The following is a 27349-nucleotide window of genomic DNA, read 5'->3' as shown; positions in this document are numbered from 1 at the left end:
GATAGATAGATAGATAGATAGATAGATAGATAGATAGATAGATAGATAGATAGATAGATAGATAGATAGATAGATAGATAGATAGATAGATAGATAGATAGATAGATAGATAGATAGATAGATAGATAGATAGATACTCTATTAATCCCACAAGGGGAATTTTTTTTCGCTACAGCAACATTATAGGTACAGGAAAAGCAAAAAAAATAAGAGTAAAAATATTAAATATAAAAATGCACAATATATACAATACAATAGAATAATGTTAAATTAAATTCAAACTAACTAAACAATAGTGCAAGGATTTAAACAAACAAACAAACAAACAAACAAGAAAACAAGCAACCAATGGCGTTATTGTTGTGTGATGATTTTGCCAGACGAGAGTTATTGTACAGTCTTGTTGCAGTGGGCAGGAATGATCTCCTGTATCAGGAATGATCTCCTGTATCAGGAATGATCTCCTGTATCAGGAATGATCTCCTGTATCAGGAATGATCTCCTGTATCTGTCCTTGTGACAGCGGCGCTGGAGGGGTCTTTTGGAATAAGTGCTCTGCTGTCCCTGCAGCAGGTGGTGGAGAGGGTGGTCAGGATTATCCAATATGGATACTAATTTCTTCAGTGTCCAGTGTTATTGTTGTGTTTTAAAGGAAAACTGAGCCTAAACTGACAAAACAGCGTACATCACCTGGTAGTAACGGATGGGGGAGTTGGCTCTTAGAGAGGACCATTCAAATCAAATATAATGAGCCTGTGACCCAGACAGTTTATTACTTGGACCCAAAATAAACAAATGAAATGGCCAGAGTGATACATCCAGGCTTCTGGCCAAAAAAGATAAACATTTTGAATTTGTCCAGCGTAAGCTGTGTGCAAATTAAGTACTGATGCAGTACCTGTTTCACAAGTATTCCATCCAACTTGTCATATTTACACTCAGCATTTAGAGGCTATATTTGTCTCCCTTTTATGATTTAAATTTGTGGTTATCAGATGGAGCACAAACTTGGGGTGTTCATGCAGCTGTAGTGCAAAAAAGGGGGGGGGCAAATTAAATACTATGGTATTCCTAAAGTTAACAATAAACTTTTTTTTACGCGACTCAAATTAAGTTGACAGCATTATTTGTAATGCAAAAAATAATTATTTTCATTTGTACCCTTACTAAAACTAGAATGTAAAAATACCCCTTCCATTAACAATGTACAGATAATCCTTTCCAGGACCTTGGATAGCGCTGCTGAAAAGCTCTTAACTATGGAGCAATAGGAGGTGCAGCTGAAAAGTGCATTGACATGTCTGTGCATATTGGTGACATTGATCCTTTGCTTCACCTATAGCTTCCTGGCATTAAGAAAAAATATGCTGTTGTCTCCATGTCTATGTTGGTCGCAAGCAAAAAATAAAATCGAAGTCAGTGTAAAGCCCGCCCAAGTCAAGTTGATGGGCAGCTTTTCCCTTCAAGTAAAAGAAAAGCAGTATGGGAAAAGCAAAAGGAATAGGGACATGCAAAGACAATACAGTAAAAGCAAAATCAAAAAGGAAAAGCAAAGACAATACGATAAAAGCAAAGAAAATATGTTTTTAAACTTTGTTATTTGTCTTTATATTTTCAACAAAAAAAAGTATTACTTTATTCCCCTTTATATTTACACATTCCTTTCCTTATTTATTTTACAAATGTATTCTTTATTATATACTTGGTGCACTCAGGAGAACATTTGAACAAATGTACAAATACACTCCTGACCTCTGGGTTTGATTGCTATTGGGAAATATAGCTCAGAATATTTTCCATTACTATCTCAGAGGGGAAACACCACCGTTGTCATTGCTCTGATCTTTTCTCACTATTTCAGCATCAGCAGTGCAACAACAAGCAGGTGTGGTCGATTGTCTCCACTCAGAAAGAAAAAAAACTCTGAACTGCTTTACAGTGAAAGTTAACTGGCTGACTTTGGTATGAGCTGGGCTTATCCATCTTTAACCTGAGGCCAACAACTGCAGTTTGGAGATCTTCCTCCCCCTTTGTACTGCCTTTTGTTACATCATGTCAGATCTTGTTAAAACCTACATGTGTAAAATATGTGTCTCTGTGTGAAATAATTGGATGGATACACCAAATTTAGTTGCCTCTGTCGGGACATGTTCGTGCAAGAAACATAATTTCAAAGTCGAAAGAGGCGTTGTGGTGTGAAATCTGTTCCACTGAAAATACCATTTACATTTTTAGTTCTAGTGTTAGGAGGTAGACAACAGAGATGGAAATCAGTGACATTAGAGCCACACGGAGCTGCTTTCGGGAGCGTCTGCAGTCACCCTGCTGCTGGTGACCACCCGACACATGCAGGGCTTTAACCTTCGCTTCATTTTCTTAACGAATGCACATCACATACTTTAATGGGTTTTCTTCTGTTTTACAACAGTCAACGTAATACTGAATCATTTCAAACTAAATGACACACGAGTCCAGTCAATCAATGATAGTTACCAAAAGCAAATCTTTTTAGGTCCACCGACCGTCGAGTGTTAATTGTTTGGTCTGTGGAACATCAATTTTATGAATTCGTTCAGGTCTCTTTCTCTTTTATTATCTACGGTTCGAGCTGCATTAACCAACCGACGACACGAGGAACGAGACGAAGGCAGCTGAGAGGAGATGTTATGTTCATAACACAGTAGAGGTACAATGGCATTCACAGCAACAGATAAGCCTGACCGTAATCCTCTGCAGGTCTGCACAGACTGTGGGTAGTTCCCTTCAGTGTCCTTTCTAAAAATGTATTGTGTGCTTACGTAGAGCGCCAGACAAAAACACACATTAACGCCAACCGAGGCACTTTTACATTACAGATAAATGGCTGCAAATAACTAACAGCACTCGCCAGGGCAGCGCGCATTACAGAAGCACTGAACAAAGTGCTCAGCGTACAATAATAACACCAACGAGCAAGTGCAACCTCCACACCCACTCAGTCTCAGCTGCTGTGCTGTTTCAGTTCTACATGCATTATGTATATTCACAGCTACATTCAGCTTATTGATTTGGAAATGTAAAAAAACATTTTCTCTGAGGGTGAATCTCCAACTGCGGCTCTATAACAGCCTCTGGGCTGAGCTTCGGCCAGCGGCTGTAAATCTGGCCACAATCGAGACTGATAAGACTTGTTGGGTCTCCTTTCAAAGCCAGTGTCAGAATGCCATTTTCCTACTCATGCTAATAGTAGGAATCCACTGTATTGATACCAAAAGATGCTCTCTGGAGCTCAGTGGGGACGGCTGAAGGAGGGATTAGATTTTGACTGTGTTTGTTTGGTTCTAAATCCCCAACAGAGCTGGCTGACCTCGGGGCGGATGGAGAGAAAATGAGTTCATCCTCAAGACGAACACACACAGACACTCTGTAACATGCACAAATAGAACCCCCCCCCCCCACACACACACACACACACACACACACTTCTTCTCAGTCTGTCTGTCTCTTTTACCTCTCTCTCTCTCTCTTTTCGCACGCACACACACGCACACACACACACACACACACACACACACACACACACACACACACACACACACACACACACACACACACACACACACACACACTTCTTCTCAGTCTGTCTGTCTCTTTTACCTCTCTCTCTCTCTTTTTCGCACGCACACACACGCACACGGACACACACACACACACACACACACACACACACACACACACACACACACACACACACACACACACACACACACACACACACACACACACACACACACACACACACTTCTTCTCAGTCTGTCTGTCTCTTTTACCTCTCTCTCTCTTTTTCGCACGCACGCACACACACACGGACACGGACACACACACACACACACACACATAGAGTTTGGCTGAATAATGGCCCAGTGAGCGGTGTGCCTATGGGGAAAGCTGTCAGTTTAATTGAATCCAGTATTCTCCATTCTCTCTGCCTGCTAATTGATTCTGTCAGGCTCTTCTGCTTGACAAAGAGACTGACATTTTCCCCTGCGTGGTTATGACTGTCACAGTGTGAGTGACTGTGTGTGTGTGTGTGTGTGTCTTTGTCCTTGCACATTATTTACTTACTGCTACAGGAACCTCTGTGTGTGTCAAAAGAAAATAATGAATTTAGAGGGCCAGCACAGTCCAGCTGGTCAGGTGTGTGTATTTGGGATTGTTGTATGGCCCTGTGCTGTGAACTCCTGCTCAGATGTCTCAGATGTGTTAAGGATAATGACTTGTCAACATTTGTAGGATTTCCTGGACAATCTTTGTGCGTATGTTTTTTACTTTTACACATTATAGTTTTAAAAGAAAGAAAGAGAGAAGGCAGATTTAAATGGATTTGTACAGGTGTAACTAAACATAGTGCGTTGGTATTAAAGAGTATACGCTCAGCAATTGATCACAAAACGTGCCATCAGAGAGAAAAGTCGGCATACGTGACCAAAGCATCACCTTTACCTAGTTACTGTCGCTATGTTGAACAACTGTACATCAATTTCTACATGGTTTCGTCAACTAACAACACCAAAAACAGCATCATGCAGATCACATGATCACATGTTGCGGTTACACTTTCGCTCGGTACATTTTTAACAACCAGCCTCAAAGGAGCAGTGTGAAGGATTTAGTGGCATCTGGCGGTAAGGTTACACATTGCAACCAACAGAATGCCCTTCTCCTCACGCTTCCCTTACAAGCATGTTCATGAATTGTCCAAATTTTGGCAAAACTTTTCTTAATTTTGAACTAAATGGTTTTGGTGGGAATACTGAAGGTGCAGTAACTTCAAAGTTTGTAGTTTCCATCATATAATGCACAGAAAAAGAAAAGGTCAAAGCAACCAATGACAACATATTTTGAGATCGTTTTTTTCAAAACCTTAATTTGCTAAAAACAAATATGGTTTATTTTGTCCCCCTTTGTCGAACTTTGTCTGGCTGTCTATTCTTATGGCTACGGGAGCATTTTACCAAAGTGTCAACAGCACCTTCATCATCTTTATTTCATTACACGTCAGCAGTTGATGTATTGCATTCACCTCAGTCTAGACACTCCAGGCCCTGTTAGCTGCCCTTTCAAACACTTTAAGATTGGCAGCAGAGAAAACACACATTCACACACACCTGCCAAAACGCACACACTACACAAACACGAGGTTTTGAACATAATGCTGTGTGGAAATGACAGTTTGACAGTTTGTGCAAAAGGAAGGTGGGGTAAAAGAATTACTGAAAATCTCAAAGAAACAAAAGTGTTTTTTTTTTTCATATGTCAGAGAAATCGTTTACAACTGTATCTGTAAGAGTTTCCAAACATTTATTTAAAAACAATGACTTTAAAACAACAAAGTAACAGTAAATTAATTCTCAATAATGCAAAAAAACCCCATCTAAACGTACCCGCTGATATCGAGTACAGTTCCACTAAATGCTCTCTTTTTCGAATATATCAATAATGGAAACTCAGCTGTGTGGAACTCATTAGTATCAATTTCAAGCAAGCTCAAATTAAGCAAGAGACTGATGTATGATTACTACATTGGAAGCTTGCCGTGAATGAATGGAAAAGGAAACGGTGAACATACATTAGAATGACAATGAAAAATAAATTGTATGTAATGTGGATCAGATAATAAGCTCAACAGCAGCCCTTCTGTACTGTTTTTTTTTCTTCTTTATTGTGATTATTGTATGCTACTTCAGGATAGAGGACACTGCCCCACCAACGTTCACTGATGTGTAATGCAGTAAAACATAAGCTTTATAAATTATGCAAAATATTTATGTATGGTTTGTGCCTCCTATACATACAGGAAATAGCGAGATAAAAGGGTCAGCGGGCTTCATGCATTACCACCCGAAGGTTAGTAACCTACTTAAAGCACAGTACAGATCAGCACACATTAAAAATAAGTAGCCACGATGCTTGGCTGTCATCCATTCATGTTTAAATGGTCGTCAGCCAACTTGACAACCTCTCCGCATAATTCAGGCAGGGCCACTTGTCAGTGTCTGTCTCGTGCCCTCCTGTCTGCTTGTTTTGTTCTTTTTTTTCCCCTCTTTCTGTCGGGCTGTCCGTCACTCTGTAATTGACCGCGGATCTGCCCACCGGTTTTTCTTTTTTTTTATCCTCCTAAAATTTTGCCCTCCCTTCATTCATCATCTGACTATATATAATATGTGTCGCCGATGAATCTAGCTCGTCCAGCACAGTGCATACACAGCATACAGTAGAAACAACTAATCTCACAATAATCTCTGCTCAGATTATAGCTTCCTGTTTGCTGGAGTGATAGAATGGGAGAGAGGGAGAGATTAGAGTTATGGGGTCACTAACTTCTCCAGTTCATACTGACGTAATAAGACATTCCCCAGATTGGTTAGCTGCGCTGCGTCAACTTTACAATTTTAGATAGAGAAGAAGGTCGTGTTCCTAAGAATTTGCTAAAAATGCTACACTGCAATTACTGACTAATTGTATTCAACAGCAGTGTGAGTACAGTGTGTAGATTAGAAAAGTGTTGAAAAGTACCGCTAAATATTACATTAAAAGCTGCTCAGAGAATAGATCAAAGCTGATTCCCAGCTGTCATGCAGAGGTGGTTACCAGGTCTGGACCGCAGTGTTTTTAATGGAGATTTTGGCATCCGACTTGTTTATTGTAAGGCAAGGCAAAGCGAGGCGAGGCAAGGCAAGGCAAGTTTATTTGTACAGCACATTTCAACAACAAGGCAATTCAAAGTGCTTTACATAAAACCATTAAAAGCATCAAAACATCAGGCAAATGAAAAGCAAATTTAAAAACAATTAAGAACATTGATTGAAAAATTAAAAACAGTCATTAAAACATTAAACAAGCTAAAAATAGAATGCAAGTTGCAGTGCAGTTTAAGAAATAAAATACAGTAATAAAATGCAGAAATGCAGGAAATTGATCAACATCCTTGAGTCTGGTTCAATTGAAGGCAATTGTACATGAAATGTGTTTTGTGATTTTATTTCTGACCTTTATGCGTACAGGACGTTAACAAGACATATATGCAGAACCAGACCAGACTTGCTCTGACCTGAATTTTAAAAATTGATAAAGTAAAATGTCCAAATATGCAAGTGGAAACAATTAAGATGAAATGCATTCATTATTCGTTTTTTTTTTTAAATTATATGTTAGGCTGTTCCTCAGGGTATTTATTTTACCTTCAATATCAAAACCACAGGGAGACAATTAAAACACTTACAGATTATTGTTTCAGATCTGTGATTGGCTGAGACAGTTTTTCTATCAATCTATTTCACTTTGTATATTAATAGCAAAACAATTCAAATCTAACCTGAAAAATGCCATTACACATGCTGAAATCATCCTCAAATAAAAACTTGGTGAAGGGAAAAATTTATTTTGGATTTAAAATGTGTACATATTTCTAGATTAATTTATTACTTTGGACCTTGTTTGTATGAATAGTAAAAATAACAACAATAATCCTTATCATTTTAATTATTATACCAGTGCTTTTAAAAACCATGATATCAACATGTTAAGCCTTAGTCGAGCAAATACCAATAATGTCCCTGCCTTTCTCTCGAGTGTTAGCATTTAAACTGTCTTGGGGTCAACATGTTGAGTGGTGTGATGTTACAACACAGGCCATTACTGAAGTAGAGTATTAGTATAAAAGATGACGCCGTGCCATGAATTTGTCCATATAGGTCATCTATTGTCCTGAAATGTGGGACTAATGTCATGGTATTAAGTCTAAGATCATTGTTGCAAAGCAGCGGCAGCAGAGGAGATTACATCAGGGTTAGGTAATAATCCACTCTTTGTCGTGTACAATAAAAAAAATAAAAAAATCTTTAGCTTTTAAGGAAATATAGATGAATCTAAATTGCACTTTTTTTTTTCCCCCTCTGGGAGCAGCAGCAGCAGCTAAAGAGAACAGCAGGACTATGGACTATGCCTATAGCTGAACATGAAGTCGGATCTCTGCGTGGTGGGAAGACATGTGGAGAGCCAGTTTCTAAAGAGATCAATAAAATGTCAGCTGTAGAGGACCTAGTGTGCAGTATGGTTTAGATTTGAAGAGCATTGTGGGCAGAGTACATTTAAAACAACCGTATGGAATGTGTGTTATAGTGTAAGTCAGTAAAGTGAGTGAGCAACAAGGCATTTCTCTATATTAGAAAGGAACGACAAAATTCAGTCGGTGCCTCAGAAGTATTGAAGTACTGAGGTGCTCAGCCCTAAGTAGAAGGAGGAAATTCAGTTTGTTTTTGATTTCCTCAAACCTTGCAACCTAATCTGTCTTTAGGCTCAATGTAATGTGCCAGAATATTATTTTAAAGCTCGTTCCTGAGCATTAACTCCATAAATTACTTTCGTATTTTCTCACAAAGGACATTATCTCTCCTCAGTCAGGTTTAGATGAATTCTACATGTCTGTATTGTTAAAACAGATTACTTCTATATGTATCTTGTGTAGGAAATCCACTAACAAAGGGCTACAGTTAGCACACTGCATAAAGTGTTTAACCTGAATGTTAAGTCATGGCTTGTTGTTACAGACAATAGACACAGTGGGGATTAACGCTGACTTCATCCCATAGTGGTTATCCTTTGACCTCTGACTCAATGCGGGTGGCCAAACATTACTTCGTATTGAATAATATGTCGACCAGAGAGTAACGCTGATAGGTAAAGTTTAGCTTTGTTCAATCCGAAAACACAGTTTTTATATGTTGACATTATATGTTAGAACGAGGTGCTGGCAGTTTTTGTAGATTTCATGTCATTTCAGGTGCAGATTTAGATTAAATCAGCCAACCTACTTATAACAGTGGCTAAATGCCATCTCTGAACCTGTGCTTCCACTGGACGTATGACATGTACATCTGCAAGAAGAAAGACAGTTACTCGAGTACTTCATTCACTTTGCATTGCGCGTCCCCCTAACAAGCTGCCCCCTAAGGTCTGCTCCATACTGAGCAGCAAGATGTCAGGTTCAACCTCTATCTGCCACAGACAGAGGTCCTTTCCTTGCACTCCATATTCAAGACATACCGTCCCTGCAGTCATATATGAAGTAAGGGAGGAATTATACAACTGTATGCCTGCCTTTAATGTCGATGTATGATTAAGATGAGGCTTATTAATCTTTATCTCACTCACTCACTCGTTGTACATCACTCTGGTATGCTAGGGCTCTGGGGGTCATTCTCAGTCCAATTCATTCAGCAGTGAAATAAGGCTGATGTGAGCTTTCAGGTGAAAATAGTGTAGAAAAAGAGGCATTTACAGTTTTGAACAGGATTCAGGTATTGCAGAATGAGTGATTACTGCATCAGTAGGAAGAAAACATCAAGAAAATGGTTCTTTTAGAGACCATACACTATTTAAAAGTGAAATCTGCATGTCAAACGTCCATGCTCAGTGAACAGAACTCACTGCTGATTGCTGACACTGTTGTTAAAATTTTATAGCAGCCATTTTAGTTGCATCAAAAGAGTTACCTGGAAGCCACAATGTATTCATTATTTGACGACTGAACACAAAGGGGGGGAAAAAAATAAGAAAATAATCCGCTTTTCTTGGCAAAATGTTTTAGACCAAGCATGCTCACTGCTCACTTTAATACCAGACGCTTTTAATGGCTGATGTCTTGATATGAGGGGATGTGTTTTTTTGTTTTTTTTTCCTTCAGTTTTATTGAATTTCAGTCACAGCAGCACATCGTCTCTGAAATAGAATATCACAGATTTATGGTTCAGATAAAAAGTCGCAGTGATCATACGGGTCAGTCGGTATGTTGTTGAAATATACAATGCCGGTTTTGCGGTCACATTCTACTTCGGTGGGTAAATATAGACATGTCTGTGTGTTATGATCTCAATGAATCAGGCAGGAGGCCCACAATGTCATGTTTTTTTTGTATTATTTTTGAACATACCTCACCACATGAGGTGTCAACACAAAAAGTAGCAGTGTACACCTCTATTTCTGCAGCCGCTGCTCCTTTCAGGACATCACGATGAGCTCCTGCCAGCTAGAAGCCCCAGCAGCATGCCCTCGCCAGCACCCACTGGGCTGGCCACGGGCTGTTCTCTCAGTCAACCGTAGCCGATATACATTCAAAGGAAAGCTCATGAGAGGTTGCCTACCAGGTGCCAAACAATGTCATCTGGCTCCTTTGAATGCAGAGGAGGAGGCTTAACTCTGGGGCCCTTTAAGCTGTTGCTCCACACTGTGGCACGTACACAGGGTCCAGTTAGCGTTGGGATAAATCTCATTTTGGCCTCTTGATTCCATAACCGTATTCTGTTAGTGACTACACAAAGCTCTTGACCAAAGGTGCAGGTCAAAATAAAAACCGACTGATACGATTTATGCAGTGTGCCTGCTGCCACGGTCCAACATAGCACATGAATTCATGCAGCCGCTTCATCTGCCCAGGAGATCATCCTGCGATCCTTTTCTGAAAGTGAACTGGAGCTTGACTTCGATAGTGTCTCAAATTCAGCGGCAAAATGCTCCAGTGCACACAGGAAATCACAGTCTGCTCAGCGAGGGGAGGACATCGTTTGCAAACAGAAATACCATCATAATGTCACAGAACTGGACACACTCAGACTGCAGCTTGGCTTTGATTTCCTATCCATGTTTAGGTCACACTGTGACAGAGGGTATAAAGACCAAATGTCTAATCACAGACTCTGCAATGCCACATAGTCCCAACACATCTAGGAAGCCCCTTGCACGCTATAATTGCTTTTGGCAGCCTGCAAGGACCAAAAAAAAAATCATCTAATTATCGTCTCTGAAAAAGATAATACAAATTGGTATTCTGTGTATTTGTAGTAAGTCCCAAAAGAAAAATGGCCAAACTGTACATAAAAAAAAATCCAAATGCTAATGGGTTTCAAAAATGATGAGGAGAGAACAAATTAACATGTATGGCATGTAATTTGTAGCCCTCTTTAAACAGTAGCCTATGCAATCAACAACACAATGTTTGTTGCTGCTTCTAATGTGACGGGTAGCTCTGTGTGATAAAATGTCACAAAATGTCACGAAAGGACAGAGCTCCATAACAGAATCAGTGAACACAACAGTTTGATCAAGAGCAATAATGGAGATTACCCTGCGGAATTTCACCTAAAAGAGATGAGCCACATCAGCACTAGTAGCCCACATGCGATGTAGGGCTGGTTTCTGTTATTTATAGAAAGAGCGAAGGCCTCAACCTGGCTTAAAAGAGGTCAAACATGATCATCTACGCAAAGTTTTAAAAAAGCCTCTAGGGTTCTTTGTTGATGGCCATCACATGACATTTAACGGGATTGTTGGACGACACAAATTTAACGGACTTACGAGGTGCGATCAAAAAGTTGGTCGAGAGTCCGCCGATAACAACCAAACTGCATACCCGATTTGCATCTGGACACGCCTTCAAAGCAGCCTGCATATCTGATTTACCTCTGGACACGCCTTCAAAGCAGCCCCTTCGTGCACCTTTCTCTGCGCTCCTGGCACGCTTGATATGCGCCCTGGAAGTACTGTTTTATAAGCAGACCAAGAACCATCTGCCATTCGCACTAGACCTCTTCCACGGTGTCAAAACAGTGACCCTTCAGCTTGAACTTCATTTTAGGGAGCAGAGAGAATTTGCTGGGAACCAAATCCGGCAAATAGGGTGGATGGGGTTGATGGGGGCGTCGCTGCCAGCGAGAAACTCTGGCATTTCCAAGCAGTGCCAGCGGGCGCGTTGTCGTATTAGTGATCCCACATCGCGCAGCAGTTCAGGTTGTTTGCACCAACGCCTCAGAACATCACAGCAGAACTCGGCATTGACAGTAGGACCCAGAGGGACAAATTGACATTGCACAACCCCTCAAATGTCACAAGAAAACTCGCCTCGTTGCACTCCTGACCTGACTCTCCATCTTCAGTTGTGGACATTCACCTTGTGCCTCTCTTGAAATACAAATACCACTTAAAACACGTCTCCCGGCTCATTGCCCTATAGGCTTCCTGAAGGTTTCAAGGGTTTGACAAATGAGTGCACACTGGAAAAAGGTCAGTATTATCCTCATTATAGCTGCTGTGCATGTTCAGAGGTAGGCAAAAAGGGGAAATACCGTTTGTTTTTGTTTGTTGTTTTTTTAAGTGATTTGCTGAGTTTCCCTGGGGGGGGGGGTGGATCACATGCTTAAAAATGTAAGTTGAATTTAAAAATATCTAAAAATGGTGTCAATATAAAGCAAGCTCAAGAGTTATCCAAATTTAACCCAAAACTGACTTGGGCATTACGTTTCTCTGAGATTTTCTTCTTCTTTGAGTGTTTGGAGTTGTAGACTGCATTGAGTAATATTATTATTATTATTTGTATAAATACCAAGTTCAAAGTTTACAGCTAACATACTGTAGGACATTTTGAAGCTAAATAAGGGGGTTCCCTTAGAGTCGCGTGTTTAAGGGCAGGAGAAGCATAAAAGGAACGGATACTGAGGGAACGAGGTAAATAAGAAGCAAGGAAATATTCTTCAAAAATCATAATGTTGACATTGAAAAGACATCATCTGTCTCCATCTGATGAGTGCAGTTTTTCTTCCCTCTGTCTCTGTCCTATAACAGAGTGATCTGTCTCTTCGCTAGATTGTATGTTTGGGTTTTTTCCACCGTTATTTTGTCACAGCTGTTCTTTTATCTCCATTTGTTAAGTAAGCGTACTCCACAGCTTTTGCTCTGCAACTATCAGCTCTCTGGTTTTTGCCTGAATTTGAAATGGGAACTAAACCAGTAATATAATTGTTGTTACTGACTTTGAACAAGTGAGTGAGTGATGAGCTCGGTAGTGTGTCATATATATTTATGTACAAATTTGAAGTGACCTTGTTTACCTTTATTCATACAATACCAACTGTGTAGTAACATAGATTTCCTTGGAACATGACCTGTATACAGATGTATCTTGGGACTCATTCAGGATTTATGCATCAAGTTATTTTTTTAAAACTCCCTTTAATGAAATCATATAATTTTTAACATACTCTATGATGTGACACCGACACTGGACAAAAAGTCATTTGCAAAAGAAGTATTCTATTAATATTGTCAGTTAGTTTCCATCAACCCCGACTTAATCAATAACACTCCTCTTCTAAAACCATAAATAAAACACTGTATTGATCTAAAAAGAGCATATGGAGTTCAAAACAAATAGCAGTGCCGCGTGCACTGTAAGAATCTATCATTTGGATTTAGTTGTCATCATGCTCCCTCTACATGATTAATACAGCTCTTTATTATCTAGCACTCTGTAGGTTGAGGCCTGAGAGCAGCTGGACCCCACAGCCATCAATGCGGCCTCTTTAACTTGTCTTGTACCCCCTGCAGAGCATCATGTAATCTCAATTGCTTCCAATCTAAAAGGAAAAAAAAAAAAAGTACACTACACTGTGGTTGTGGTTTGTCCCCCTTTTCTTGCCTTACATCTATCTAGATATGTAAATTTACAACTAAGCAGTGACAATAACTATATTGTGTATATTATTTATATGATTTTAACATATAAATGGATAAATGGTATGAAAAATCCAGGTCCATTAATGTAGAAGATTGCTTACCATGTAAAAAAAAAAAAAAAAAAAAATTGTAGTAACTGTCCGTTTTGTCTGAGCTTAAATAGTGCGAGGTAAAGGAGAAAAGTACTGGAGTTGGAGAAAAATATTATCATGCAGAAAACATGAAAAAGCAACAAAAGTGAAGAGCAAGGACGATAATGCTGTTGCACGACACAGTCAAATTTTCACCCTCATATTATAAATGCACACAGGTGATTGGGCAACAATACATGAGCTTACACTATCTTGCCTCTTAGCGCTGTCACTCATTTTTAATAACCTGGCCACAGACCTAAAGGAAGGTAACTCTACTTTGGCAGAGGCCACTGCTGCAAATATCTTAATTTTTTGATGCACTTGATGACTGCACACATCTGGCCAGCAAAGCAGCCAACAGACTTCAATCACATTTCCTAATGCTTAATGAATGCCAGCACTGCCATTGTCTGATATTCCAATATGGTGAACTAAATATACTCACCAGTGGCACGCAATAAGATTATGACACAATTGTAGTACTGTCCCGAGCTTTCTTCTCATAACATGTTCATTTAGATGTTGCATGACAACAATCATTTAAATTCCAGTCTATCTAAAGTCCAAATATCTCCCCACCCAAGATAACTGCCAGTTTCAAGCTACTGAAACACGTAGGATTCAGACTTAAACAGAGCAGATTTAATTCCATCGAACGTAATTGCATGTGAACTAATTATTCTTAAAGAAGTGGAACAATAACAGTGAGCATCTGGTTTCCTTTTCCAAGCATCCTTTTCCTGACTGTATGGGAGTATAGTCACTCTTTAACAAGAGGGAGGATCCAAACACTGGGCACAGAAGGCAGGTTGTAAACCGGAAAAAGCCTTGAAACTTTAATGACAAAAAACAGTTAATTAGGACAAAACACAAAAGCTAGCCTGAGACAGAGTCTAGGTAAGAGGCAAAAGAGCAGAAAACTGCAGTCATGATGAATATGAGATTTTCATATTGTATGGTGTCAAGAAATTGGATGATTTTCTATCATTGCCATGTTGATACTTTCTGCCTAAATAAACAGAGTTGCCGCCACACACTTACTTATATATATTGAATTGCAACCATCTCAAACGGGGGTTAAGCTGCCAACCTAACAGGTTGCTTAATGGTCCCTCGCTGATCACCTACTTATAGGACCATTTGGACTTTTTAACTGGCCATCTGTAAACTGTTGGAGCAGAACAGGACCATTATAAAGCAGGAGCACTGTTTTTAAAACTGTTACCTGCTATAAAGTCACTTACTCAAAAGTGATGACAAGAACACAGCTTTTCTCCACCAATGGAAAATGAAGAATGTGATTTAAAGATTTTAAATACATCTTAAAATAAAATTTAAAAAAAATTCAAATAGTGCATATTCATCACAGCCTACTGACATCTTAGAGATATGTACAATGTGCCTTTGGTTTACGCATCGAAAACAACACGGTTAAGGTTAGGAAAGGATCATGGTTTGGGTTATATGTGACGCGACTTTCATTTGGTTGGGTTTAGGCACCAAAACGACTCAGTTAGTGCTTGGATAAGATTGCGATTTGGGTTAAAATTATACATTTTAGGAAGTAACGTTACATAAATCACAGAAGTTACTTTATGTACGTTACATAAATTCAATACATTGCATTAGCTGAAACAAATCTACCTTCACTTTTGCTTTCTCATGGGCTGGAACACAGTCCTCTGGGTCAAAGCCCTGTGTATATCCCATCAACCTAGTCCTGATGCGGATATTGTCACTTTTTCAACTCTCACATGACCTCTTTCTTTGACCTGGGTTGTCAAGGTACGGCTGCCGATGGGCAACGGTTTTGATGAAACGTCAGTACTTGATCCTGCCAGACTATTGCTCACAGCTAAGGTTTTCTTTGCTGATATTACAGTCTGGGAACCCTGTTGACATTACCGTTCACTCAGCCACTCCGAAAGGCGGACCAACCAACAACCAGTGTTGGTGGTTAAATGTGATGAGGTTCAAGTCAAGCTTTTTTGTCCTAAATGTAGTTGCAGCAGTGGTAAAATGTCCGGCCTGTTTCAGCACATAGTGATTGGTTAAAGGCTGCTCCTACTGGTTTCAAAATGAACACGAGGTCCTCACCCAGTAGGATGCAACAACTGCAAACGATTCCTTATGGACTGTAACCAGACCCACATATTCACGCAATCAATTTGGGTCTGGCAACACCAGGTTAGTAGTCAATGCCCTAGGAATGAGAACAGGCTGGCATAGTGTAAGAGCGTGTGAGATAGCAAACAGCATAGTAGCACCCAGCACTGCGACTGTTGTTTTGAGCTGTAATGTTAGTGTGGATACTATGCTCCAAAAAATGGATTTAGTATAAATCTGATTTGTGCAATGTGAGATTTTTCTGTTCCTGATGATTTAACCACAATTTACATCTTCTATAAAAGTGCAAATGATTTAGTCCAAAATATCCTCGCAAGGCTGACTCACAAATCTGATCTCTGAACATGTGAAGCGCGCGAGAGAGAGAGAGAGAGAGAGAGAGAGAGAGAGAGAGAGAGAGAGAGAGAGAGAGAGAGAGAGAGAGAGAGAGAATGAATAGAAATTACACAGACACAGGGGCAGAGAATGGAGGTGATTGGAGGGAGGAAAAAAAGAAAAGCAGAAGAGGACAGAGAGATGGAAAGACATCAGGAAAGAGTGGCTTACAGAGGATGAGTAGGACCGATGGAGGGGGAAAAATTACACGCATTATGTTGGGAGAGGCTATGATAAAAAAATAAAAATAAAAAATATATATATATATATATATATATATATATAAAAGCGAGAGCCTGTGTCACTGCGACTATTCTACTGAATATCTAACAGATCCAGCCAATCAGTGGGAACTTAAAAATACTGACTCAGTTGCCCATTGGGAGATGGAGGGGGATGGCTCACCTCGTAAACGTGGGCAACTGAACGAGGCACGCCAGCTCGAGGTTCCACCGGGGAAGTCCACACAGAATGATTAACTATGTGGCACTTATTTTCATAATTAAAGATGAAAAATCTAAATGTGCTCCCTGGGTCTTGTAGATTTTTTTTTCAGTAATGAATCATTTCAATAAATAATGTCCCTTTTGGCAGTTTAAGACATCCTATGTTATGATTTAAAGTTCAGCGTAGGTTCACACAAGCATTCATCAGCCCACCCATCCATGTTCAGCTGAGTGCCACATTCTGTGACATTCCTTGCAGTGTGTCTAGCAGGATGGACAGGATTTGTGTGCTGCAGGGACTTGGCTGTCAACCCTCTGCCCTCCTCTGTTCTGAACTGCCTGTACTTGAGGTATAATTGGCACAATAAATTATTTAAAAGGGGCCAGGGCACATTATCATAAATATTCACTTGACGTTTCGCTTAGATCAACAGTCACAACCCAAAGCTCCGGGTGTGACTTCATGACATTGTGTGTGTGTGTGTGTGTGTGTGTGTGTGTGTGTGTGTGTGTGTGTGTGTGTGTGTGTGTGTGTGTGTGTGTGTGTGTGTGTGTGTGTGTGTGTGTGTGTGTGTGTGTGTGTGTGTGTGTGTGTGTGTGCATGTTGGACGCCCGAGGGCTGATTGATGGACAGTATTTACAAACAAAACCTCTTCCTGTCAGTCAACCTAACGAAATGCAGACAGTATGAAAATGTCAGGCTCATGCACACACACAGATGTGAGTATACATATCCAGGCTGGGCATGGTAATGTCGGCCGCACTCTGAGTGGACACACTCGCTCGGGAACCCACAGGACTCAGCAGCGCAGTGCACCTCGTCACTCTGCCGTTGTAACAAGTGCGTCTGACAGACCTGTCACTGTTCTCGCCTGAGACAAGGCAATAATGGCAGGCTAACAAAGTAGCGCTGCTGTGAAAAGGCTCATTATCATCTAGTAATACCATTTGTGACCCGACACCAAGGCCTGCACCTCTGCTATACAGGCCCAGCGACACATATTTTGCTCTGAAGATTAAATGCAGTGTGCTCTTTTTTGCTACAATTTTATTTTCTCTTTATAATATAAGGCTGATAAAGGATAAGCTAAACTGCATTTACTTTGCTGAAATGCATTGATTACATAACATTCAACAGGTTTTAATGAAAAGACTGCGACGTCTACAACTGTCTTCTTTTGCGTCTGTCTGTCTGTCTGTCTGTTAAAACATTGATGCACAGAATTTGTGGTCCTCTTTTACCTTACTTTGGGAAAGACATGATTTGAATTGTCTAAATTTGCAGAAACACAGGTGAAGAAAATGATGAAATGACAGCAATCTACAGTAATTACTAGTCTTTGAATGCAGTTGTGTTGAAAGCTGTTACAGACGAAAAGCCAAGAAAAAACAAAACCGATGAAGGGGGAAAAACATGTCAATATAAATTCTCCGTTAAAAGACAAGAGAGAGAGACGAGAATGGTCCTGATGGTTTTCAAAACACACTATCAGGAGAATAAGGGCTCAGATGAATTTTCTCTAAAGCACAGCACACCTCAAAAAGTAGAGAAGGTAACATTACCATAGCTATTCAGGATGATGCATTTGCTGTGACAGATTGCACTCTGTCACAGCCCAGGGGGAGGATGTCCTGCTCCCCAGTTCCAACTGGTCACTGTGAAATCGTATTAGGCGCTCAGTGGAGATTATAAATAGTCTGTTGAGATTGGGGAGCAATTTGAAATAATAGGCATCATTAACACCACAGGGCAAAGAGTAAACTATACAGAGAGAAAAGACAACTGTAATAGCAGCAATTTAGTGAAAAGTCGGGTTTGAATGAAAATGAGGATAAAGAAAGGCTTGGGAAGATTCGGGAGAAACTATAATGATACAATGAAAACACCTCACCATTATGTCTTTAAACGAGTTCCTTTGCAAGTTTCCCTTTCCGAGCTAAACTGTGCAAATAAATATCAGTGAAAACACCAAAATCTTAAGATAAAAGTATCCTGTAGAGTTGCTGACGTCTTGGAAGCAGTTTGAAAAGTGATTCCCTGTTTTGTTTGCATCTGGGCATGTTTGTGTATGAACACCAGTAGATTTCACAACCAAGAACGAGTGGTGAAAACCCTGGCTAAAAAAAATAACACTGATACAAATAATGTGATAAAACTACTCTGCTGCAGTTACATGGACCAAAAGGACAAAATAGGGTCCTGAGAGTTAATGCTCGCTGCACATTGTCATCACGTATCATAGTAGTCATGTTAAAGAAGTATATGAATTGAAAAAAGGGATTCATTTGAGGTGGTGTTAGCTAGCCCTGGTAGTGTGAGGATAAACTGGTGTGAGTGACAAAACATAACTGGCTGCTGGGAGACTAGTGTTTATGACTTGTCTGTGTGTGTGTGTGTGTGTGTGTGTGTGTGTGTGTGTGTGTGTGTGTGTGTGTGTGTGTGTGTGTGTGTGTGTGTGTGTGTGTGTGTGTGTGTGTGTGTGTGTGTGTGTGTGTGTGTGTGTGTGTGTGTGTGTGAATCCATTAACTGAATAAACCATCCAGTATGATTGCGGTGACAAATGGGTTTGCTGAGGCATTTCTGCTTGGCCCAGCAGTCCTTGTCCTTTTTAAAGTCATGACAGACTTACAAAACTCCCACCCACAGTTCATTATTGATTGGTTGGAAATGATGCACCGATTCGCACACATCTGCGTGACAGCAGATGTTCAAAACCCAGACAAATGCTGACCAATGAGCAAATTACTTGCCACATGCTGATACCATTTGACACAACTGAAGTTGCCGGCACCATTTTTGTACCTGGCAACATTGTTTTTCGGTTTCCTATGTCAGCACTCCTTGCGCAAGGCATCAAATCCTCCACTTGTCGAACATTGCTTTGTAACTTTGTGGCATTTGTGTAGCTGATCCTTTTGGAGTCGTTATTGGGGAAATAAGCAAGAAAAGTGTCTACGAGAACAGGACAACTACAGAAACTACACAACAAATCCTACTTTAACAACTTTAACAAAGCAGATCGTGGTTGTATTTTATGTTTTAATAGCATCTTTCTGAATAATATCCCACCCACTCACTCCTGGATTTGCGTGCAGCTGCCTTTTACCGAAGCCTCGGGCCAGTGAAGGCTTCCTAGTTTAATTCCTATTAGGAAAAGAGCACTTATAGGCATGGGGACACACTGGGGGATTTTCGAGCTGATTTGCCCTTCCAGACAATCGTAGGAGTAATTGTATTTGGAGGCAACACTTATTATTGGCAAAGATTATCCGAGCAGTGTGAAGAGGTTCACAGATTCAGTCTCGCCAGATCTGGTTGGATAAGACTGATCGGGGACGCTTCAGTGACGACACTATTGATATTTATGACCCGACATCTGTCCTGGCCCAGTGGTCTGTGAGGTTTACTGACTTTTGCCAAGAGCATGGACTCTTAGCCAATGTGAGCGAGGCCAGGATATGAGGTGCATGCTTCATAGGTTCACAATAGGGTAATATATCAATATACGGTTGATGTTACGATATGAGACTAGATAATGCCTTAGATGTTGAATATCAAAATATTGTGATATGCCACATTAGCTGTGATTCTTTATCAATTTGTAAATATTTGGGGAAAGCACCGATAGTCATCCTCACAATATTGTCGCAACATCTATATTGAAGTATTTGGTCCCACTGGGTTGAAATGAATCATCAGATAACCCTCACTGTGTTCTTTGTGTCTGTAGTCATCATAAACTGCATCTTAAAAGACATGGCTTTAACTCAAATCCTTGTCTTATCGTTAGTTTACAGTTTTATTTTGATTTCTCTCCGTTTCTGTTGCAAAATAAAGTCACACACATAGTTCACTTTGTATGAGTTTGTGTTCCGACGGAGGGACGTTAACTGTCATTTTGTTCAATGCAGCCTAGTCATTGTGAAATTGAATAAAACAAATCAAATTGACAGGACAAAGAGCTTACGGAAACTAAACTAAATGACAGCAGATCACAACAAAGCAGAAAAGGTCAAGGATTGGCTGAGAATTTAGTGCATTACATGCTGGAGCGTCTCCATTAGTATCGCTCAGTTGTTATACAGTATATTGACACGGTAATCCCTCATGCAACCCTATCAGACAGATTCTGAATTTTTGAAGTGACGGCAATAGTATCCCATTATTAATGCTAACAGTAGCTTATTTCTAAAGGAATACTTCCAAAATATTAAACTTTTACTACTAAGTCACTTTTAACTTGTTGTCCTTCATGACTAAAACCAACTTTGTTCTTATTGTGAAAAGTGATGCACAGTTGGTAACAGGCGATATAGTCACAAAGATTGAAACTTGCTCCCTTCGTCTCCATGACGATTAAATTATAATCAGTCACGGCTTTTATATAATGCTTTTTGAGTCAGACTGTTCAGCTCCTGAGGGCACTTTTACACTCCTCACTTTACACTGGGAGAAACCTGGCTCGCGTATCCACAACAGTAAAACTAGGGTGTAAGTTTAATCAAAGTATCGCATTAAAATGGAAAGCTGTGTGTCGCACTGCAGATTTTAGGTTAGAAGACCACATGCGCTTTCTGTATTTCACTGAAGAACACCACCAACTCTGGTCTCCTACTGGTTTCCCTGAAATTTCTCCTCCTGAACAGTATGATGTAGTTTGAAACAGAAGATGAGAAGAGAGACAAACAACCATGGCATCATTTTATTCAAACACAACTTTCAATCTGTAGAATTTTGAAGTTTAACAATATGGATGGAGAGGGTATTTTCTATGTTTTCTTTTATATATAAATTGCTTATGGGAACCCCGTACCAGTTCTGCTTTCAAATCATGTGGTTACCCTTCGGCAAGAAATCAGGGCCGTTTACGTTTCCTGCTTCGATTCCTATTAGAAACTCTGTTCAGGGATCCTTTCACACCACTTCACAACCACACAAGGTCACACACACACACACACACACACACACACACACACACACACACACACACACACACACACACACACACACACACACACACACACACACACACACACACACACACACAGAAACAGACACAGAGCTAGCTGCCAAGTTATACTTCCTGGTGGAGGTTCAATGCCATCGATGAGCTTGGCAGTGAGACTGGGCCAGCTGATACCCTGCTGCCCACTTGCTTTCACAAACACAAACACAAACACAAACACAGACACAAAGACACAGAGACACACACACACACACACACACACACACACACACACACACACACACACACACACACACACACACACACACACACACACACACACACACAAAAGTCATAAACACTAGTCTCCCATCAGTTCTATTTCAATCCGACTATAATGCAAAGCCTGACTGTGTACAGACTTGGAAATACATTCATGTGGTGGGGTTGGACAAAGGCAGAAAGACTTGTGGTACATTGGGGAATGTGTGAATGGAGCAGAAGGGAAATATAACTTAGATAAAATGTAGTAATGACATATGGGTGTTTGACAATCCCACTTGCTGGCCTGAGGACCCCAGGAGAGAGTACAGATTAAAAAAAAGAGAGCGGAAGCAAAGCCAAGGTAAGCAGAGAAAAAGAATTGGTCCCGTTAATCAGGACGATCAACGGTATTTACCTTCTGAAAGACAGAGGAAGAAGTTCACAGTAGGAAGAATCAGGTTGGTGTATAATCAGAGACTGATGACTTCTGGGGTTGTGAGGGATGGATGTGTGTATGTGTAAGTCAGATCACAGACTCTGTAGGGAAATAAAGCCAATGTGGTGACTGTTGTGCCAGAGGCAGCACCGCATGGAAGTATATACTGATAGTGCAAGTGTCATGTACAAGTACAAAGAAGCCAAAGCAGCAGCAGTCAGAAGTCATTTTGAGAAAGAATATTTTTTGTTACATGGCTCTGCCTTGATGGTTTTGTATGTACCGTGTAGTGGTGTTTGTGTTGGTGGGTATTTAGGTTTTTTGCTCTGGCTCGAAGGTGCTAACCTGATTGGAGCAGCCCAACAGTACAATGCCATTGAGAATATTGTTGTAAGACACAAAATTTCAGCTTTCTATTGAACAGAATGGAGGGCAACATAATCACTATTTATCTTGATGATATACAATAAACACTTGTTCTTCTTTTTTTTGTTTTTTGCAGTTGATTTAGTAAATTGTTTCATTTGTTTAAACTCAGAGTTTGTCTCCGAAAAGTTACACTCAATGCAAATATGTTTTAAGAAAACAAAGAAAGTGTGTCAATTTGTGAATCTGGCGAGTTGCAAATACACTAATACTGAAGGTGTCAGTTGACTGACAACATATACTTTTCTGCATTATTAAACTTGGTAAAATGTTTATTATCTACAGACTGGCACAGGTTGGTTAAGATTGTGGTTTGATTTAATACAGAAAAAGGTCAGTTGTGATCAAATCAAAAGCCCATTATACCCAAACACAGATGGGAGTCTGTGTGTGGAACAAGTTCTCGGTGTTGTGCTTTGTACGCTCGTCATCCACCCCAACCTCCTCCAGCCGACTCTGGTGCTGTCGATAAATGCGTTGCTTCATTCACTCAAAACAAAATATTGTCTCTGAAGGCAATTTAGCCAGAAACGCTGGCAGAAAAGCTGCCGCCTTAATGTAATTGGGAAGGCAGTTTATTTGTATAGCAATGGCATTTCTATGAAACAGGGCTGTTACACTGTGTATGTTATTTTGAAAAAAGAAAACTATTGTAGCACCGTAGAAGCAGGTTTGTAACATTTTAGGTCTAATGAAATAGAATTGTGTTCTTGTGTTCTATGCTGCTTTCATATCAGGTTAAAATCAAGTGTGTGTGGCAACTTGTGTTGTGTGCGCATGTGTCTGATCCTTCATATTTGCTGGCCATGCCTTATGTACACTAACTAATACACCCAAAGTCATATCAGCAATGTGAATAATCAAAACGAAGTTTAGTAGTGGAACTTCGTTGCTATTTTATGTGTATTTTGGGGGAAAACGATTTAAGTGTTATCGTTTATTCTGGTTAATGTATAATCATTTATTTTGCGTTACTACATTGTCCGATACTGATGTTTTCTTTTCTCTCGTCTTTGCTGTGGCAGGATGATCCCATCCAGCAGCAACGACTTCCTGGTCCGGGACCTGGCCGCTGGACGCAGCTACGATCTTTGTGTCCTGGCTGTGTTTGACGATGTCATCACGTCACTGACTGCAACACGACCTTTGGGCTGTCTGTCATTTACTACGGACACAGAGTTCAGCCAGTGTCAGGCACTGCACAGCCACTTCTTGGGTGGTACTATGATCATCATCATTGGAGGGATTATTGTTGCCTCTGTGCTGGTATTTATTATCATCTTGATGATACGATACAAGGTTTACAGCCAACAAGGGGCGGGACACGGAAAAGCAGCCATTGCGGCAACTGGGCCAAGACCACAAAGCAACGGACAAGGAGGAAGCAGCCAGGTCCAAGTCCTCCCTCGCTCTGCCTCAAAAATGACTGACAGTCAGGAGGCGCTGGCAACTTCCAGGGCCATGTCGCCTAGCAACACTCTGAGAGACACCGTGGCATTGGTTGAGGAGGAGGGCAGTGGACGGAGCATGATGACAAGGACTGACTCTTCAGCCAATGAGGAGTTGCTCTCACCCACCAAGGCCCGCTTTTCCTCCAGGGTCGCAATCGAGATGAAAATCAGACCGCCATCTGTCGCCAAAGAGCCCACCTCTCCCAAGGAACTGGCAGGTACACAGACAGGGTGGAAAAGAAAGACATAGAGCAGGCGAGCAGCAGAGCAAGGAGGAAGCATTTCAGAGAGGTGAAAAGAAAGACAGATAGAAGTTGACAGAGGAAGAGTGGCGGGTAGGGGACCCGGGGGGTGGGGGGAGGGAGGCATACAAAGAATGGACAAGTCAAACAGAAAGAGATGGAGGATGAGAAATAGATAATGTGCAATTGAGGGTGAGAAAGTGAGCGAGATAATGACAGAGAAAGGATCAGTGAGAAAGTGAGTGAGCGTGAACGAGTGAATGAATGAGAGAGATGCCGTTGTCGTGCAGTGGAAACATGTCTTCAACTGTCTGTCCGTGGGGCTGCAGTGGTATCTGAAGTCGTATTTTACTCTCTTCTTTAGAAGAAAGGTTACGAAACAAAAAGTCTTGAATTAACCTCCTTGCAGTGTCTTGAAAACCTTCTCCAAACTCATTTATTTTAGCTTTCTGCTCTTCCCAATTATCAGGCTTCACTTCTCAACAATGAAAAATGGCGCATATTAACTCAAAGGCTTCTAAGTTGTTAAGAAGTTTAAGAAATCAAACATTTTATTTCGTTTGCCCAAGTGAGTTGGGCACGATGCTGTGACCTTGTGTTGCCGGAAACTGCAGTCAGTGCCAAAACACATCTTGATGGATTGGTGTTAGAGGAGAGCATGATTTGTTAATGAAGGTGGGATCATCCACCGCAAAACAGTTGACTTTATTCAGGTTAGCATTTCTTGTGCATCCTCCATTAGAGTGCTACAAACTATTAGAAGTTAAGCTGCCCAAGAAAGTCTGTTCACCATCAAAAATGACAACTCCCAAGTACTTTAGAGTTAAAAAGGAAAGTTAGTTCAATACAGAGGGAAGGCTATATAGGCTGTCTGAAATTCAAAACCATTAAGAAATGAAGAATCCTCATTTTCCCATTAATTTTTATTTTATTAAAGACTGCGCAAAAAATTTGAAATGTTCCTTTTTAAAACCCATCTTCTTCTTACGTAACAAATAATCCCTACATTGTCAGAGACCCTGTAAATTGTTAGGGGATGCTTATAAAAGCAACAGAATTTGTTTAATTGTTTGGATATCTATTCAATAAACGCTCCATTCTTATATATCTGTTCCTAAATACAACACAACGCAATATACAGCGATACCACTGTACACGGTTAAAGCACTCGCTCCCTTCAGTTAAACCTTTACTGCCGTATATGAATGAATGTATAAATCTGTATATACTCGTTCAGAGCCCTCAGGGACGCTCCTTATGCTAATCAAGCCACTTATTCTACAGTATATTCAATGGGGTTGACAAATCAGAATCCAACAGCCACATACAACTTACATAGAATATAATGCACAAGGCAACTGATGCATTCACAACTATTATTAACGTGCATACTGATTTGTAAAAAGCTGTAAGACGATGATATTATGGTTGTGAAAAGAGGAATCGGCAACACCAACATAAGCAGTTTGTCTGTGGTCCGAGGGCCCGCCGGCATGGCAGTAAGCAGCGCGAACAGAAGCTATTTACCTCACACTGTTGTTTTTTTCAACACAAAGTCCTTTGCGATGATTTATGATTTATATTTCAAAATAGAGAGGAAAAAAAATATAAATAAAATCACAACAAAAAAAGTCTGGATGACCTTGGACATAGCAGTCAAGACAAATGATGAACACATGCCTCTCTGACACCTCGAAAACTAGAAAGCCCAAGTCTGTGCCGTCAATGCAAACTAATGCCTGAAGATGTTGCAGTGAGTGTGAATGACAGGCTAAAGTTGAGCAGAGTCACAACCCAATTTACTGCTCGGAAATTGGTTAATGCCCAGCTTCTAAACTATTAGTGCTACCACTTGAGGTTTAGGCTTCCATTCAATGTCTTCTGGCCTCCGGGCTCTCTGGTCTCGGCATGGATCAACCTCTTGTGCAAGCTTGAAAAGAAGCATGTTTAGTCTTTACAACAGTGGCAGACAGAAAATCAATGTGAAAAACCTGGCGGACAGTCGGCACGAAATAGAGACAGACAGAGATTGTCTCGCTGATAAAATTGTTATCATTTATTTAGGAACCTCATTTTGCATTCACAGAAAGGCAAACTACATGATGGTGAAAGCGCAATGCTGCACAATTATGAAAGATTGCTAAAGTTCATCCTTAGCAGGCAAGATAGGGATGGAAAATTGCATTTATGTAACACAGTCTATGCCAGCAAAGGCTATTAGATAAAGCCTACTTTTTATGTAATCAGACCCACTTCCCTTGATCCAAACTTTTGAAGTGACTTGCACATGCACACAAAGATGGCTTGAAATGCTCAATAGTGATATAATAATATGAATCCACAAGAGCGTGTGAAGCCTCTTTTTGGGTATAGATTTGCCCTGCAGTAAGTCGACTCCAGTGCGCTTCCCTTTTAATACTAATCCACTCAGGAAATGGGAGTTTCATTGGAATGGATAAATGGAGACACCATTTCACACGAGTGGCTTAAACAGCTGAGTTGGAATTCTTTATCAGCGGTTGATATGTCATTCAATTGCCCTCTGAGAATAGGTTTAAATGAGATGTCATTGAGCCCCATGTTGATAGCAGGGAGGAAATGAGAGATCCGTGCAGAGTGCAGCAGCTTAGCCAGCAGGTTCGGGGAAAGTATTCACCTTCATGAACTTTGCAGGTTCCGTCGTCAGCCTGATAATAATAACACAATCAAATGTGCGAGACGTTGTTAACGTCACAATCTCTAACGACTGTACGAAAGAAGAACTGCAAACATTTTTGATTGCCAAACTAACAAATGGGCTAACTTGGATTTATATACTTAAACAAGTTGTTTTTCTCACCTCTGAAGCTAAATAAGAGAAGGTTCACACATATAGTTCAACAAGTGTGCCGAGAGGTTGATGGCCAAATTGAAGTTACAAAGGAGTGGAGTTGGAGCGAGCTCATTAGAGCTGTAAC

The 27349-nt window shown here is 40.5% G+C and overlaps 1 protein-coding gene across 6 annotated transcripts in view; it reads left to right on the top strand.

Moving 5' to 3' along the window:
* Positions 1-27349, top strand: part of LOC138615581 (leucine-rich repeat and fibronectin type III domain-containing protein 1-like protein) — a 178130-nt gene that overhangs the window by 129477 nt on the left and 21304 nt on the right. For all 6 annotated transcript variants that reach the window (XM_069689323.1, XM_069689342.1, XM_069689333.1 and 3 more), the window contains one exon: positions 23725-24368. In XM_069689323.1, coding sequence (XP_069545424.1) covers positions 23725-24368 — 644 coding nt within the window. The remainder of the gene's footprint in view (positions 1-23724; positions 24369-27349) is intronic.

This window comes from Brachyistius frenatus, unplaced genomic scaffold (genome assembly GCF_029030835.1).
Source record: "Brachyistius frenatus isolate BFR_SWC_R1_liver_20210118 unplaced genomic scaffold, ASM2903083v1 Contig_1, whole genome shotgun sequence".
Taxonomy (NCBI): Eukaryota; Metazoa; Chordata; class Actinopteri; family Embiotocidae; genus Brachyistius; species Brachyistius frenatus.
Note: the sequence above shows the minus strand (reverse complement) of the source record. Positions and strands in the feature narration are given on the sequence as shown.